This window comes from Mycteria americana, chromosome 3, assembly GCF_035582795.1.
Source record: "Mycteria americana isolate JAX WOST 10 ecotype Jacksonville Zoo and Gardens chromosome 3, USCA_MyAme_1.0, whole genome shotgun sequence".
Lineage (NCBI taxonomy): Eukaryota > Metazoa > Chordata > Aves > Ciconiiformes > Ciconiidae > Mycteria > Mycteria americana.
This window is the reverse complement of record NC_134367.1, coordinates 65,413,697-65,428,682: the sequence shown is the minus strand read 5'-3', so window position 1 is coordinate 65,428,682 and position 14,986 is coordinate 65,413,697. Positions and strand designations below refer to the sequence as shown.

Below are 14,986 nucleotides of genomic sequence, written 5' to 3'. Positions count from 1 at the left end.
TCAATCTGCCTCATGGACATTAGTTTTTTCTTCTGGTATATAATTAAATGTATGCTTCTGAAAATAAATGTTTAAAGGATTGTGTTAGCAAATATAGCTTAGAAACTGCAGTTTTCTTTTTCAGAAGATGTATGCTGCTTTTTTTTGAAATGCTAAACTGAGGCACATCTCTAGTTTAGCACTCGGAGATAACACGTGGCCAAGGTTTTTTGGATGTTACAGCCTTAACAAATGAACTGTTGTAGTAGTTCATCATACCACACTGTCACTGTCAGGGAGCAAGGCCTCTCTACAGTATATTCCAGACAAGTTTTAAATTTAATCAAAAAAGCAGGAATGGAAAACTTGTGCAAATGTACCTGTGGCTGTTTGTCCTTGGCCTCATTAAGTGATCACTCTGGCCAAAGAAAACGTTCTGCTGCTTTTGTTTGAATCTCAAAAGCATCCGCCACTCAAAACATGAATCTCTTGAATACTTTCCTGGCTTCTGTTTTAATGCTGAAGGTTAGGAAATGTATTCCTCGTTTGTTATCTGGTGTGCTTTCATGCACATGCCCCAGAAAAGGCACAGAACCAAATATGATGTCCATTGTTTAGTTACACATCTCTTAATGCTATGTAAAACATGGAGATTAATCAAGAAATGTGCAATTTAGTCTGAAAAGATTGCTGGTGACTTGTAAACCGCAGAAGTGTCTTTTCAGGGTGTTGTAGATATGCATAGTTAAGCAGATATCAGTGTAAATCTTTCCTTAAATAGTAAGTTATTCCTTACCGCTTTTTCTTCTACCATCAACTCAGAAAGAAGAGGAGGCTCGCCAGCGGGAAGAGGCAGAGCGGATTCGATTGGAACGTGAAAAGCATTTCCAAAGAGAAGAGCAAGAGCGCTTGGAAAGGAAGAAGGTAACTCAGTACATGCAGAGAAACTGTAATTCATTTTGCCTCAGCTGTAGAAAGTTACCCATGATATAAATGTACCCTCATAAAAGCTGCAGTCCTCATCTGCATAGCCTGATGTAAAAGAGAAGGGAATATTGCCAACAGGAATAAATAATTCATCTTTTTGTAATAAACAGATGCAACTGATAAATGACAAGCAGTTGTGGTTTGGGGGAGATTTTTTAAAATTAATGCTGACAAACATTATTTTACCCCTTTACATTTCATTGTAGAGGCTTGAGGAGATCATGAAGAGAACTAGGCGTGTAGAAGCTGTAGATAAGGTCAGTGCTGCTACTTAACATGTGTAAATAAATACTGGGCATGTTTCACTACTTTAGTGCTATTTTTAATTTACAAAACTGTGCTTCCTTTGTAGAAACCCAATGACCAGCAAAATGGACATATATCAAAGGCAAATATTACTGGAGAAGCAGGTATTGTGTTTAACTGTGCCCTGAGCACAACCGGTGAACAAATACCTACCAAGCACAATGATTTGAGATACAGTTCTGAAATTTGGCACACTAATTGCAGTAAAGACCACCATGAGAGGAGTATAACTGAAGTCTTAGCAAACTTTATTTATTTAGCTTTTCCATATAGGTAGTTAGCCATTACTAAATGAGTCAGCTGTTTTAGCAACTTTGTCACATTGGTGTTTAACGAGAGGGAGTTGCTTACCAAGTTTATTTATAAAGTGAAAAGAAACAAATTCTTTTCTGATTCTGATCACAAAAGAAACCAATTCTATAGTTCCTTTTACATAGTATTACAGATGTGGTTGTTGCAGACTTACTCCATTTTCTTAAAGGGTTATTTCATCTCGGTCATCAAAACAAACTGTTCATTATCCAGACATCTCCCTGTGATTTCTCTCTTCCACACCTGCTGCCTTATTCACTTGGTCTTAATTTATATTTCTTTCAAAATTCAGGTCCTACAAAAGTTTCAAGTCTCCCTGTCACACCCACACTTTCAGTCTTCCCTTCTATTCTGTTCCCTCTATCCCCCCCTCCCCCCATTTCAGGTAGTTTTATATAAGACTTTAATACTTACAATGAAAGAAGCAAAATAAAATGTAGCTCATATTCAACAATCACCAGGTATGAATTAGCAGTATTTAAAGATACCGAAGTCAAGCTATCAAAGGGCTTATCCTATTGTAGCATAACACATTAAATGACATTAATCTTTATTTCTCCTTTGTGTTTGAGTTGAGTAACACGGAGGACAAATAACAGCACTGGCTGTGTGTACTGCTGCTTTTTTTATGTTTAAAGTGAATGCTATAATTAGCACTGACAGGAAACCTTTTGACACAGATTTCCTTGTGTGTGTTTGGAAGTTATTTGTTTACATATTATCTTGGGGGAGGGGGAGGGAGACTGGGAACTGCTAATACAGAATGCATCTGGGATGCCATTTTTTCTGCAGGCACTGTTGAAGGTGCTATAAAACACTTCTTGAAACTATAAATGGCTGTATAACCTGTGGCTAGTGCTTTCCTGCCTGAGGTAGAAGACAAATAGTCAGTTTCCTAAGGCATACAAGAATTTGGATGTCCGTTTCCCCAGGCCCAAGGGAAGGCTGGAGTCCTTGAGTGACTGGATAAAGAGAAAACTGCCCTCACCTTCAGGGCTGCTCTACTGTTCAGCTTTGCTTTATCTAGATAGGCTATTGAGTTAAAGGTATGAATGAATGGACATATTTCAGCTAACTCTAACTTTACATATTATGCTCTAACAGACTTATGACTGTACACAAATGGTGATTTTTCTTTTTTTTTTTCTGTCTTACTGTTTGGCAAAATATGAGGAGACCTTTGTGGGAAAGGCCAAATCACACAATGAAACAAAATCCATCACCTTTTTGTCAGTTGTTTGGCCTCTGCTTCAAAATAGGAGATAACTCTGCCTTTCCAAAGCAGAACTTTCTTCTGCTTTTCTCTTTTAAATGTTAAAGCCAATGTATTTTCCTCTTGTTCCACTTGTAGAAGCACCGAAACCTGTATTGCTAATATCTTTTGTAAAGTAAAAACTTGCTAAATATCAGACTAAGACATACAATCTAAAAGGCTTCAGCCCAAGCATTTGGAGTATAGCAAAACAAGAGCAGCTGAAGGAGGCTCTCCTCAGATGAGGTTTTGGGTAACAGAGATAAATGTGTCCAAGCCTATAAATACTAAATTGTCCTTGTGATTATCATAATAGATGCTAGTATGGATGCGGTGCAGTTGCTTCCTTTTACTGAGCTGTATGTGAATCGGTGTGACTGTAGATACAATGCAGAAGGCTGTAGTTGTATTTGAAAAGAACATCCTGAGGCAGGCCAATACCATGTATCATACGGTCTTTGGATGAGGCACAAAGATACTCTAATTTTATGTTGCTCTCTACAGCATTTCATAATAGTGATTTGGTAGTTGTTGAAAGAAGTATCCTTCCCGTGGAGATTTTTTTTCCTCTTGATTTCCTTTTGGGTTACAGTCAGTGATCAACACGGGAACCCAGAAATAGCAGTGTATGGAATTGATGATGTCCCAGTGTTCTCCTATGCCATTCTCTATTGCTGCTTGAAAAGTGCCAGCATAGTCTTCTGTCAGATATCAGCCTATTTTGACCACAGGCTTATATGTTGGAATTGTGTATATCACTGTAAAATGTTTATTCATGTCCATAAAGCTATAGCTTTGAAATCTGTGGCATTTACTTTGGACCTGAAACAGGGCTTGTGTGCCCAAAAACTGGACAAAGGAGGCAGTGTGGAGGAGGGAGGGGTGTGGGAACTCTTTTAAAACTGTAGCTTGCCTTGACTGAGCTGTCTTTTGTAGGAAATGTTTTATCCTAATGTGCAGGTAGGTGATGTTGCTTGGTTTTATGAAAACCTGTTTCCTTGCTCTAGTCATAACCAGTCCTGCATCGCCCTTGGAACCTGCAGGAGGACCTCAGCTTCAGCATGCAATGCAATCTCCGCACAACGGGAAACCCGTCACCTGCACGCGTGTGATTGTTTCACATCAACCCCCCGTAAATACAGACAGGTAAGAACATTGCTAAGTATTGGAGGGTGTTTACAGGATGTTGGTTGCTAGACAAATTATTTTCAGATCCATGTATTCACTAACTAACTATAGTATAGAACAGCAAGAGACAGCTGTTCAATCTGCCTTGTTTCCTGTTCTTTGTGTTCAGAAAAGAACTTTATCTTCTTTCACTTAGCAGTAACCCATTTTTGCCAACTGATAGGAAAGAATTTTATAAAAATATACGACGTTCTTTGCAGTGTTTGGAACAATGTGTTGTTTGCCAGCAATTATTACATAAATTGAAACTTAATGGAAAGTTTTCTGTTCCTTTCCATAAATTAAGCTTCATAGAAACCACTCTGCGTTTTCCATGTTAATTTTCTTGATTGGAATAATGAACAGTGTGATTTCAGCCTAGAGGTTTTGATTTCCGAACTGCTTGAAGTATTAGCAAGTTTTGCTTACTAAGCAAAGGTCCCTTGTGAGATACAGAACTACTCATTTTGGCTTTGCATTTTAAAAAAACCCCTTTGTCCTCTATAAGGAGAATTTGGGGAGGCAGATATTTAACATTGGGAGCTCTCTGTAGCCATGAAGCAAGTCACTTAGAGTTTGAGAAATTGTTGAAATGCTTGAATCCTTGGTGTTGAACCGAGTGAGATCTATTACATAAGCATGAGCTGTCAGTTATTTCAATTTTAGTAATGCAGAAAGCCAAATAATCCCTTAGTCCTTTCATGTTTTATGCAGGTAGTGCCAGAATATGCATGGAAAAACTTGAATGTGGGAAGCCATCACGCAGTCTGTAATGGGCGGTATGCTTCAGGGTGTGATTGGCACTAATTGAAGGTGGAATTTGCCCTCTCTCGGTCCCTCCATATGCCTGGGGGATCTTAGCCTGCTGTCATGCTGACAAGGATGCTCCTGCTGAGAGAAGTTCTGTCAGGGACACTGAGCACTGAGCTGCGTTGGATGAGCTGCACAGAGCTGCCTCATGATTGTCTTGGGCAGCTATTAAATGTTAATCACTCCCAGCCTTATATGCACCTTGGTGTTTGTAATATAAAATGTGCCACGCTAATGAGTGCTGTCATATAGCATTGTAATCTGTGTGGAAGGAACCTCAGAATGGCCAAAGTGAAGAATGAATAAATTGGATCGAAGAACATCGACAAAAGTAGGAAGTGTGTCTAAGGCTGTGGAAGGGGAAACTGCTATGCCAGGTTAGGGTGCGGAGGGATTCTACTTTAGCGGTACATCCACACTGACTGGGAAGGCAAAGGCTGAAGCGCTTGGTAGCATCCCGGTGTAAGCTTAGCCCAGGTAGCCTGAAAAACTGTTGTAAGGAATATATAGCAGCATAGATTTTTATCACATGGTGAAAGCAGTGGTGTTGGCACCTATGGCTACTGCATCTCATGTGCTGCGGTTGTCTGGCACCTAGATATACCCGATACTGTAGCATAGACAGCACCAACAGGCAGAGATGGTCTCTTGTGTGAGCACCTCACTCCAGTCCCAAGGAAGACTTGGCTTTTGTCTGGAAAAGACGTGAGCATGTTTTAAGGGCAAGATTGCTCAGATTTCTGACCAGAGCTTAAAAAGGCTTTGCCTGGGGGACTTGTGGCATGTGCTTGTATGGGCAAGAGGAGGGAGTGAAGGAGAGGAGTCGTCTTAAGGCCTAGAGCAACAGTCTTGTTCTCATCCTACAGGGTGGGAAGTTTCACTGGGTCTAGGACAGAAGAATTGTTAAGTGTTGGTGGGTCTGTTTCATACAGCACTGGGGTCTAGCCTGAATGCATGTCTTTGAACAGGACTGGTGGTTGGTGTTCAGTGACCAAACCCAGAATACCTGTATTTGGGGCCAGAATACCTGTAGTTGGGGTCACTCCCCAGACACTGCAGCTGCTCTGTCCCTTGCACCAGTAGTGTTGAAAGAGGGTGACTTGGAAAGCTACCAGAGGTTTGTGTGAAGATACGGAGTTCTACTCTGGGGTATAATAGGAAGTTACCTGACTGCTTACTGCGCTGACCTTCATCCCTATTCCTCCCCATCATGTTATCCATCCTGTGTCAGCTCTGTGGCTGGGATTCAGTTGGAAATAGCATGCTTGCTTCTATGGTCACGGGTACAATGCAACTGAGAAAAATTAAAAGAATTCTGGTGGAATGAAGGCAATTGATTGCAATACTTCACCATTCTCTGTTGCTGCTTTTGATCAGCAATGCAGATCTTGTTGTACTGGAATTTCATTAGCTTTCCAAGACAATCAGTCTTCATAAACCCTAATGAAAATGCTGTGATTTGCTGCATTATTTACCATATATCTATTGTCAACAATTAGTTTTATTAATAAACATTTGTTGCAGATGATAGATTGGCACAATCATCTATCCCACCTAATAGTTTGTCAAAATTTTTATTGGTATTCCTACTCCTGTGTTTTAAACAAATTAACATTAATCAATTTTCCTTAGGCTTAGAGCTTCTTCACTTTTGCATCCTGAAAAGAAAAAACACAGATACATTTGCTTGTGAATTGAGCTGTTTTACCATGTTAGCACTCAAGGTTTTCAAACAGAGCTTATGTGAATTCTGGGTTCATACATAGAAACAATTTCTTTTTTCATAGTTGTCTGAGTTAAAATGACGTGTCTGAACATGAACATGATTTTTGTGGTATGTAGTTTTAAGTGGTGTTGCGTGGGTTCTGATTTTGCCACCTATGCTTGCTCTGAGTATCTTCTCCACAAGTAAGTTGGGTTAAACAATTTGATGCTCAAATGGTAATGAAGAATAGTGAATTGGGGGGGGGGGGGGGGGGGGTGTGTGCAGGGAGTGACCTTATCTGACCTATAAGTCTGTGGTGAGAAGACTCACAACTGAACTTAAATGAAGACATTTCTCATCCAGGTGCAGTACGATGGAAAGGGCAACACTAAATATATTTTAAAATGGAGTGTACCATGGAAATTTTTCAGTTAGTAAAGTATCTAGAATTACCAAGAAAACCGGTAGTTCGTGGATGCTACAGTATTATTAATGGCATGTTAACTTCTGGGTAGATTCTGGGGTTTTGGTTTTTTTTTTTCCAACAAATGGAAAAATGAATTTAAAACAGTTGTTTGAAAATAAGATAATGTGTTAAAGTTGTTTATGTTAAATACATGTTAAATGTATTATGTTAATTATGTAAATATGTTAAATACAATGTTAAAGTATTTTCAAACTTTTTGTAAATTATAAAAGATTGCAACAAGATTTTTTCTGTATTCTAATTTTTTTCTTGCTTTACTGGATAGTAGAATCCTGGAAGAAACTCAATGATAGGAGCTGGAGCTGGATAACCAGTACAGCTGCCTAATCCATCTCCCACTTGCAGATTATTGCTTGTTCTCTGCTTTCTAATTCTTTACCCAACTTAGATCCTGTCTGCTACTTCTCAGAAAGTTATTTCAGTACAGTGGTTTATGTTGTACGATACTTACATATCGTACTTACGATATATAAGATATATACGATATTGTACTTACAATATAAGATACTTACGATACTTATCCTGTAGTTCCTTTTTTTTTTTTTCCTGTGCTGCTTTCTATAAATGCCTGCAATGGGCCTCAGTGAGAGCAGCTGACCTCATCTGTGTGTCTCCATCCCGTATGAAGGGAGCTGGGTCTGGGTAGATTAGACAACCAGTTTCTAGAAATACACAGTTAGACAAGGCGACTGGCTCAATATCTTGTCCCTGGAAAAGAATGTTACTGAGTTCAAATTCTGATGTAGTCTTCATTGCTCAGTCTGTAGGATAGCACGCTTGAAATTTGCTTTAGTACCACCTTCCCTTCTTTAGGCCTCCAGCTCCTCATTGCTGGCTGATTTCAGTGCTGTTGTCTCAGTGGATTAAAAATAAACACTGCTTTGTTTAAATCATCCAAAAGTCTGGGGTCCATTTTGCTGTTAATGTCAATCTGTGACATCTCTGCTAAAATCATGTCAATAAATGAGATGACTGACATTGCCCTTCAGATCAGGCATAGCAGGTGCAGAAGTATTCGGCACATTCCAAAGGCCTGCAAATCAGGGGTTTTTGGTTTGTTGTTTGTTTGTTTCTTATTCGGTGTTGATTTCAGATGGCTGATCAGAAAAACAGACATACTAAATTCTAAAATTCTGGTCTTTTTTCTTTCTTATTTACTCTCTTCAAATTCTTGACTATAGATTATGTCTACAGAGAGCTTTGGTTAAAATTACCTACATCAGATGTAATTTTCAGTAGTTTTTAACTCTTTTGATGTTCTAGTTCCTTTAATTAAATTAGCTGCTCTTCTCTCAGCTTCCTCTAGTCTATCTTGTTAATACTGATGTGTCCAGTTCAAAATGTGAAGCTGCACAGATACTTTTTTTTTTAGCTGCCACGAAGCTGTCTTGCAGATGCTTGCAAGACTGTTACGTTTGGAAATGCACTCTGAATAACTCGGGCAACTTTTTTTTTTTTAATGTAGGTGTCTTGCCAGAGGCACACTTACGGAATATGTTACAATGCCAAAATTATCCAGTTCTTAGAAACATGCCTGCAATATTGTACGCCTGAAAGGGGTGTCTCCAGTGTTGTGCTGGACACTGAGACATCGCTAAGAATGCAACATAAGACAGTAAAAACAGCTGTAGCAGGTCAAAAATTCATCACTTTTCTGTGTTCTTTGCTTTAATGGCCTGTAGCGGTCACTTAGGGAGAGAGTGTAAAGGAAAAAAAGGTAAGTACCAGGAGATCCTCTGGTCAATGAAGGGTTACAAAGCATTGTGGTCCAAATGCAACCATAGGCTTGAGTAGTCCCTGAGCTGCTAATTACCAGAAGCTGGAGGGTATACCAATCTCCTAGGAATTTGTCTAATCTCCTTTTGAGCTCATGGCCTCAAAGATGTCCAGTGGAATTAATTCCACAGTTCTGTTTTTCCCTTTGTTTCTTCTAAACTTGCTCCCCTAGTAATCTGGTGGAGCAAATAGCATAAAATATATAAGATTCATAGTCATGGCTTCCTCTTCTGTACCCTCTTTGTCATTGTATAGACTCCCCTGTCTGAAGACATCCTTAAAGTCTGTGAATCCTGATCTAACTCTGTATGTAATACTGGCAGTGCAATGACAAATAAATATGAAGAACTATTTATCTATGAACTCAGCTGATCAATCAGATAGAAACATTAATATCTGTTTGCAAAAGCAAGGCTCTCCTTCATTGTACCAATGCTTGTTGAAGTACTACGCTGTTTAATTTATATGAATGAGCAGTTGCTCTCTTTCCCCCTCTTTCTTACCCCATCCATCAAACTTGCCATGTTATCCTAGCTCTGGTAAGGTTATAGGTAGTAGATGGGGATGAAATAAGTAATAGGATACCTTGTAGTGAATAATAACCCAATAACTATACGTTATAGAGCAGGTTTTATTAGTCCTAAAGCATTTCAGAGATTCTGCTCCTCATCTTACAGATGTGGATCTCTGGCACAAAAGGGTGATGTGACTTGTGACCTTTCCCAGGCAGCCAGCAGGACTTCTCTGTCTGCTCTCAAACTCAGTGCAATGAAACATACTTTTCACGTTGAAATTCGCTCAGCACATCCACAGATGAAAAAAAGGGGAATGCCTTTCTGAAAAAGAACTGGTGATGGTTTGAAAAACTGGGAAAGGCTTCATACGAAAACCGGCATGTTGTTCTCACAGGAAATCTGAGCTTTGGATAAAGTGTTGCTACTTTCAAAAGAGCAATAATTATTTTCTGTCTTTTGGGAGGTCCTGTAGAACAATTCCATAATTGTTTGTGAAGAGTTGGACGCCCAAAGAAGCCAGCAAATGAAAAAAACCCATATGCTAATTACAAGCAGGTTTTTGGTTTGGTTTTTTGTGGTTTTGGTTTTTTGTCATTGTTGTTTGGGTGGGGTTTGTTTGTTTGTTTGTTTAAGACTAGTAAATGTACTGTCAGGAGAAAATTAGCCTGTGAAACCAAGCCACCTGCTCAGAAATGGCCTGAGGAAATTGATAGCCTAGTTTAAATGTAGGAAAATTGCATCTGAGCCTTTGTGGCTGAAGCATCTCCAAACAACATGAACGGTTCTGATGTGGTCCAAATAGGGAATAGGTGCCCAAGATCGTCAGGATCTAACTGTTGAAGGCCTCTAAGAAGCACCTGTGAAAGATCACATGATTTTTGAGTGTCAGTGGAGTACTTGCTTTTTCTCGAGGAGCTTATTTATGGTCCCGTTCCTGTCATCCTGTTCACTAAAGTAGCACCTTAGTTTCTCCCCTCTGGCAAGACAGCGCATGCTGTCTGCAAAGACGTCAGGATTTGACAATACGGGGCCTAAAAAGGGTTGGGAGCAGAGGGGCAAGACTGTGAGACATGATCACGTATCTTCTCAGGAGAGTACGTGTAACCGGAGAGTGTGTCTGTGCTTGTACCGCTCCTGACTGCGGGAGACGTGCAAGAGCTTGCTCGTAAGGCATCTCTGTCAAGTGGGAGATGGAAAAAGAAAGTGCAGATCGACATGAGGGATGCTGGGAGGTGTTTCTTTTGGCTTGGGCACGATCAACAGGAGGGGTGCAGAGCTGGGTAGTGCCTTGGAAATAAGCCCTTAAAACTTGTAGGGGAGGAGGGACTGAAAGGACAACTGCATTGGTAAGGGAGTCTTTTGTCTGGTTGAGTGGCAGGCAGAAGAGGCAGGAGGTGATCCAAGGAATAACAAAAATTACTATGATCTTATCTAAGGGCAATTACATTGATTTGCAGTAAGAGGAAGGGGATGGCAAAGGTTATGAGAGCTGAAAAAGATGTTGGAGGCTGTAAACTGCGTTAGGTGGGTGGCTCAAGATAGCAGTGGTGGTGCTGCAGGGGTTTTCTTACTGCTTCCCATTATAGTCACTTCTCAGAACTGCAGCGTCCATAAAGCGCTCTCTAGTTCTGGGTATAGTGTAGCCGAATGTAACAAGTATCCTGTGTATTTGAGGGAAGGCATATCTAGTACTTGGCTGCAAAACCAGTTTTTTGACTGTGATAGAAGCATAGTTTTGTTTTTACTAGCTAAAAGAATGCTCTGGATTAATGCAGACTTTTCCATTTGTAATACTGCTTTGAGGGACTAAATTCCTGTTCTAGATGAAGTCCATGAGGAAATACCTATGTTTCTCTTTCAGCAATCTCAATCCAGAGAAAAATGCAAAGGAAAATGGAATGTCTATGCAGAATGATAACTTTGAAGAGATCATAAACCTGCCTATTGGTTCTAAACCATCCCGGCTGGATGCCATGAACAACGATGGAAGCGATAGTCCTGAAATTCCTTTGAATCCAATTCTGGCCTTTGAAGAGAAGGGGACTCTCTTGCCTCAGGTAGATAGTGTTCAAACACATCAAACAGCAGGTAGGTTTGCCTTGGTTCATTAACACTTGTAATGTATTTTAATTGACAAAGGACCTACAGCTCTTAATTGATATAACCTGATTAAGCGTTTTTAAACCCCGTATTATTGGGGGAAAGGAGGGTATCTCCTCTTTGTAAAGCTACGCGTGCCAAGTACATACAGATGCTGTGCAAATTATGGCGAGGCCTTATCTGTTGTTGTTGGGGGGGGGGGGGCAGTTCTCAGTTACACTGTACTTTCTGCCATTCGAAGCTGCTTGAAAATGTTTGCCCTGTGCTTTCAAACAGAAACAATAAGAGTGACAACTGCTGCTCCTAGCTTATGATCAGCAATCATGTGCCAGTTCTGCAAGTGTAATATCTGATATGCACGTGTACAAGGGGAGCAGCTGGTACCTACCTTTTGTGTAAAATTCTGAATGTACTTCCCTCATCAAGTTCTTGCTGACATTAATATTGAGGGGTGGTTTGCAGCACACTGCATTTTTCTGAATTACATCACAACTTTTAAAGGATGTTAGGTAAACAAATACTAATTTAGCAAACTAAATTGGACTACCATTTTCTTTTTCTGTGGCTAGAAAATGTAAGGAAAATCATCTTACAATTAAATAATTGCATAAATGCATAGCATTTTGAAGTAAGCATTGTCACTCTTTGACCTGTCATTTTTTATACCTTCTGTTGTAGAAGTGATCTGATTGTTTCTTCTGAAGAACCAAAGGTGATACGAGCATCTCTGCAGTCAGTGGAGTTTCTTCCATGCTATGAAGGAGTGTTTTATTTTTTCTCTCCAGTTTTTTAAAGATTTCTTGAATATCTTTTTTTGGAAGGACTTTAGTAAAACCAGCAGAAGAAATGATGGGAATAGACTTGGATCACCTTTGTAATAGCAGCTTTCATCACTAGAAAAATCATGCTTCACATGCATTACTTAATATGGCTTTTTCCAACAAGCTTTTTCTGTTAGTAAATGGATATTTCTGCATTCCTTAAGACACAAGACACTGGAATCTGAAAGCAATGGGCTGATTTGGGTGGTGGGACTGATTCTTTTTTTAAAAAGGTGGGTGTTGGTTTAAAAGGCATAATGTAAAATTGGCAAAATCTTTTACACTTTGTGGTTCTAATACTTGAAAATTAAATACCTCGTTGCTCTACAAGTAGAGTTATGGGGTGTTTTATTTAAACCTGTTGGTTTAAATATTATTGCAGAGAACTCTAATTATGGGGGCGAAGTATAGGCTTCTGTATCAGGTTCTTGTAAATGTAATTCCTACAGGGACATTCTGTAAATTGAGACGTCACTATGATATTCTCGCATTTTCTCTAAAAACACAAAACAAGGCAGGTTTTAAAATGTGAACATTTGAAAGCGTTATTTTTTCATGGACAAGAGGAAAACCTATTGTTCTCCTAGATGATGTATTTATGAATTTTGTTCAGTACAGAAATAAATCATTTAATTGAATAAATTAGAAAAATGTGGTAAAATGACACTGCAAACTTGATTTTTTTTTAGTTACATCCATGTTCACAGTACTGTAAAAGCTGTGTACGCATACGCACACACATGTACGTGCACACACACAAGGAAATACCTTGTTCTGAGTCCTGTAAATTGCTGCTGTTCCCAATGATGGAAGACTTTTCCTTTGCCTTATCAGACTATTGAAGACTGTGTGAAACCTGAAATATTTGATTTTTTGGATGATGAAGCAGGTTTGTTTGGGGATTCTTTGGTTTTGCTCGTTTCAGAGCAAATGGAAAACGGTCATTGTTTGTGCTTTTTACGTAGTGTGTGATTTTTATAAAGCAGTACAGTTTGAGCGATAAGAGGAGCAATGCAGGTTGCTTTCTCCTTAGTTTGATTTCTGATTTCTACTGTCATTGTTCCATCCCTTGCTCTTGGTTGCTGTTGGGCAGAACTGTAAAATCTTGCACCTTTTTGTGCTTTGATAAACAATGCTGTTACAGGTAGAGCTCACTCTAGGTATTTGAGTTTGAAGCACCAACCAGGGCTTGATGCATTGCTCACTGAAGTCAGTGAGAAGATCCTTGGCTAGGGGAAACGGAGGTTTATGGGGTTTCGGTTCATGCCACCAGAGAATGGACCATTAACATTGCTGCATTTGCCTTCAGTGAGCGCTGAGCTAGGCCTGTAGGAAGCTGTGCAGGAAGTCTGTGCTAGCAGAAGAAATCCTCTGAGACACAAGCTGAAGAATTTTTGAAGAAATAACTTTCTGCTGCTGCCAAGTGTTCATCTTGTACAGGAGATGGGATAAAAGCAATGGAAATGCAATGAAAGAGACTTCATCTGCCAGAATATATATGGAAGGGAAAGAACAGCCATTCAGTCAGAATGCTTTCAATAGTAGCGTGTGACACAGTAAAATGAATTGGGTTTCTTTCTTGCTTTCTTTAGTTTTCCATGTACATAGCCACAATATTTTGAAGTGTCCAAAATATGTAGTTTTTCTTGAAACCTATATATAGCATGTAAGTACCAAATAAAACTTGTTTGAAATATTTACTTCTATTTTCATTTTCTTGCATAGTTGAAGCAGGAGTCAATCTGTGATGGAAAACTCTTTTTGCTACTCCTGGTCTGCTTAAAACTTTTCTTCAGGTTGCCTCTAATCTCTTTGCTAGAAAATCAGTACAGAGTCACTTGCAGCTAGAAACAGAGCAAAGAAATAGCCAGTAAGATTTAGCTTCAATTTTAAGTCTGAGGATTCATTTAGGATCAGGTTTAAATTATGTTGATCTTGATCTGTTTAGGCTTAGGTATAAATTATGCTGATCTGGTTTTTGTGAGACTTCAGAACGCTTGCTTCACTGTTTGCAGCACAGATGAAGAGCCTGCTTCATTTCTCGTGTGGGTGGTTTTTTTTGAACAGGACTGCAGTGAAACAATTTTTAATGGCATTCATTCCAGGTTTGCTTCAAATAAGAGAGAGAGAAAATTTCCTCCTTTTCAAGGGCCTGATATACAAACTAAAAGCTAGGGAATTGGGAGTAGAACTAGATGTATGAACCAAAAAACAAACCCTAAAAAACTGAAAAAGGTTGAAATTTTAAGTCTTTGGTTAAGCCCCTTTCTTTAAATGCAGGGAAAAATAGTTTCTCTTCTGTTGAATGTTGCTCTTGACAATAAAATATGGTATCAAATGAAGGCCAGCTCCTTTGCCCGCTATTGCAACTGTTTTTGCGGTTTGTGCTGTCAGAGGCAACACTTAACTATTCAGCAAGGTAGAACTAGGAATTGCAGAAGTCGCAGACAGCTGTTCTGAAGGTACGGAGTAGCACCCTTTCACAGCAGCTAGGCTGTGTGCTTTGGAAAGAGCTTGCTCACGTCTCAGCAGCACAACAGAAATGCTTACAGGGATGACGTTCTGCGAGTTTAGCTCAGTACATCACAACTATGGGCTTATTCACCGTTAGCTTTGCTTGTCTCTCATCTCCTCATTCCTGATGAAAAAATGCTTTGTTATTTTCTTTCTTGCTAAGACCTTGAAATAATGTTTGCAATTAAATACCTAAGAATACAGATACAGGACAGATCTTAACGTCATTACTTAATATTGCACTGATTTTCTTTT

At 39.4% G+C, this 14,986-nt stretch overlaps 1 protein-coding gene across 1 annotated transcript in view; it reads left to right on the top strand.

The window, feature by feature from the left end:
* MAP7 (microtubule associated protein 7) overlaps window positions 1-13,820 on the top strand; it is a 108,387-nt gene extending 94,567 nt beyond the window's left edge. The window contains exons 13-18 of the mRNA XM_075498809.1: window positions 802-903; window positions 1,173-1,223; window positions 1,319-1,376; window positions 3,844-3,982; window positions 11,158-11,384; window positions 12,075-13,820. Coding sequence (XP_075354924.1) covers window positions 802-903; window positions 1,173-1,223; window positions 1,319-1,376; window positions 3,844-3,982; window positions 11,158-11,384; window positions 12,075-12,085 — 588 coding nt within the window. The 3' untranslated portion in view covers window positions 12,086-13,820. The remainder of the gene's footprint in view (window positions 1-801; window positions 904-1,172; window positions 1,224-1,318; window positions 1,377-3,843; window positions 3,983-11,157; window positions 11,385-12,074) is intronic.
* The last annotated feature ends 1,166 nt before the right edge of the window (window positions 13,821-14,986 follow it).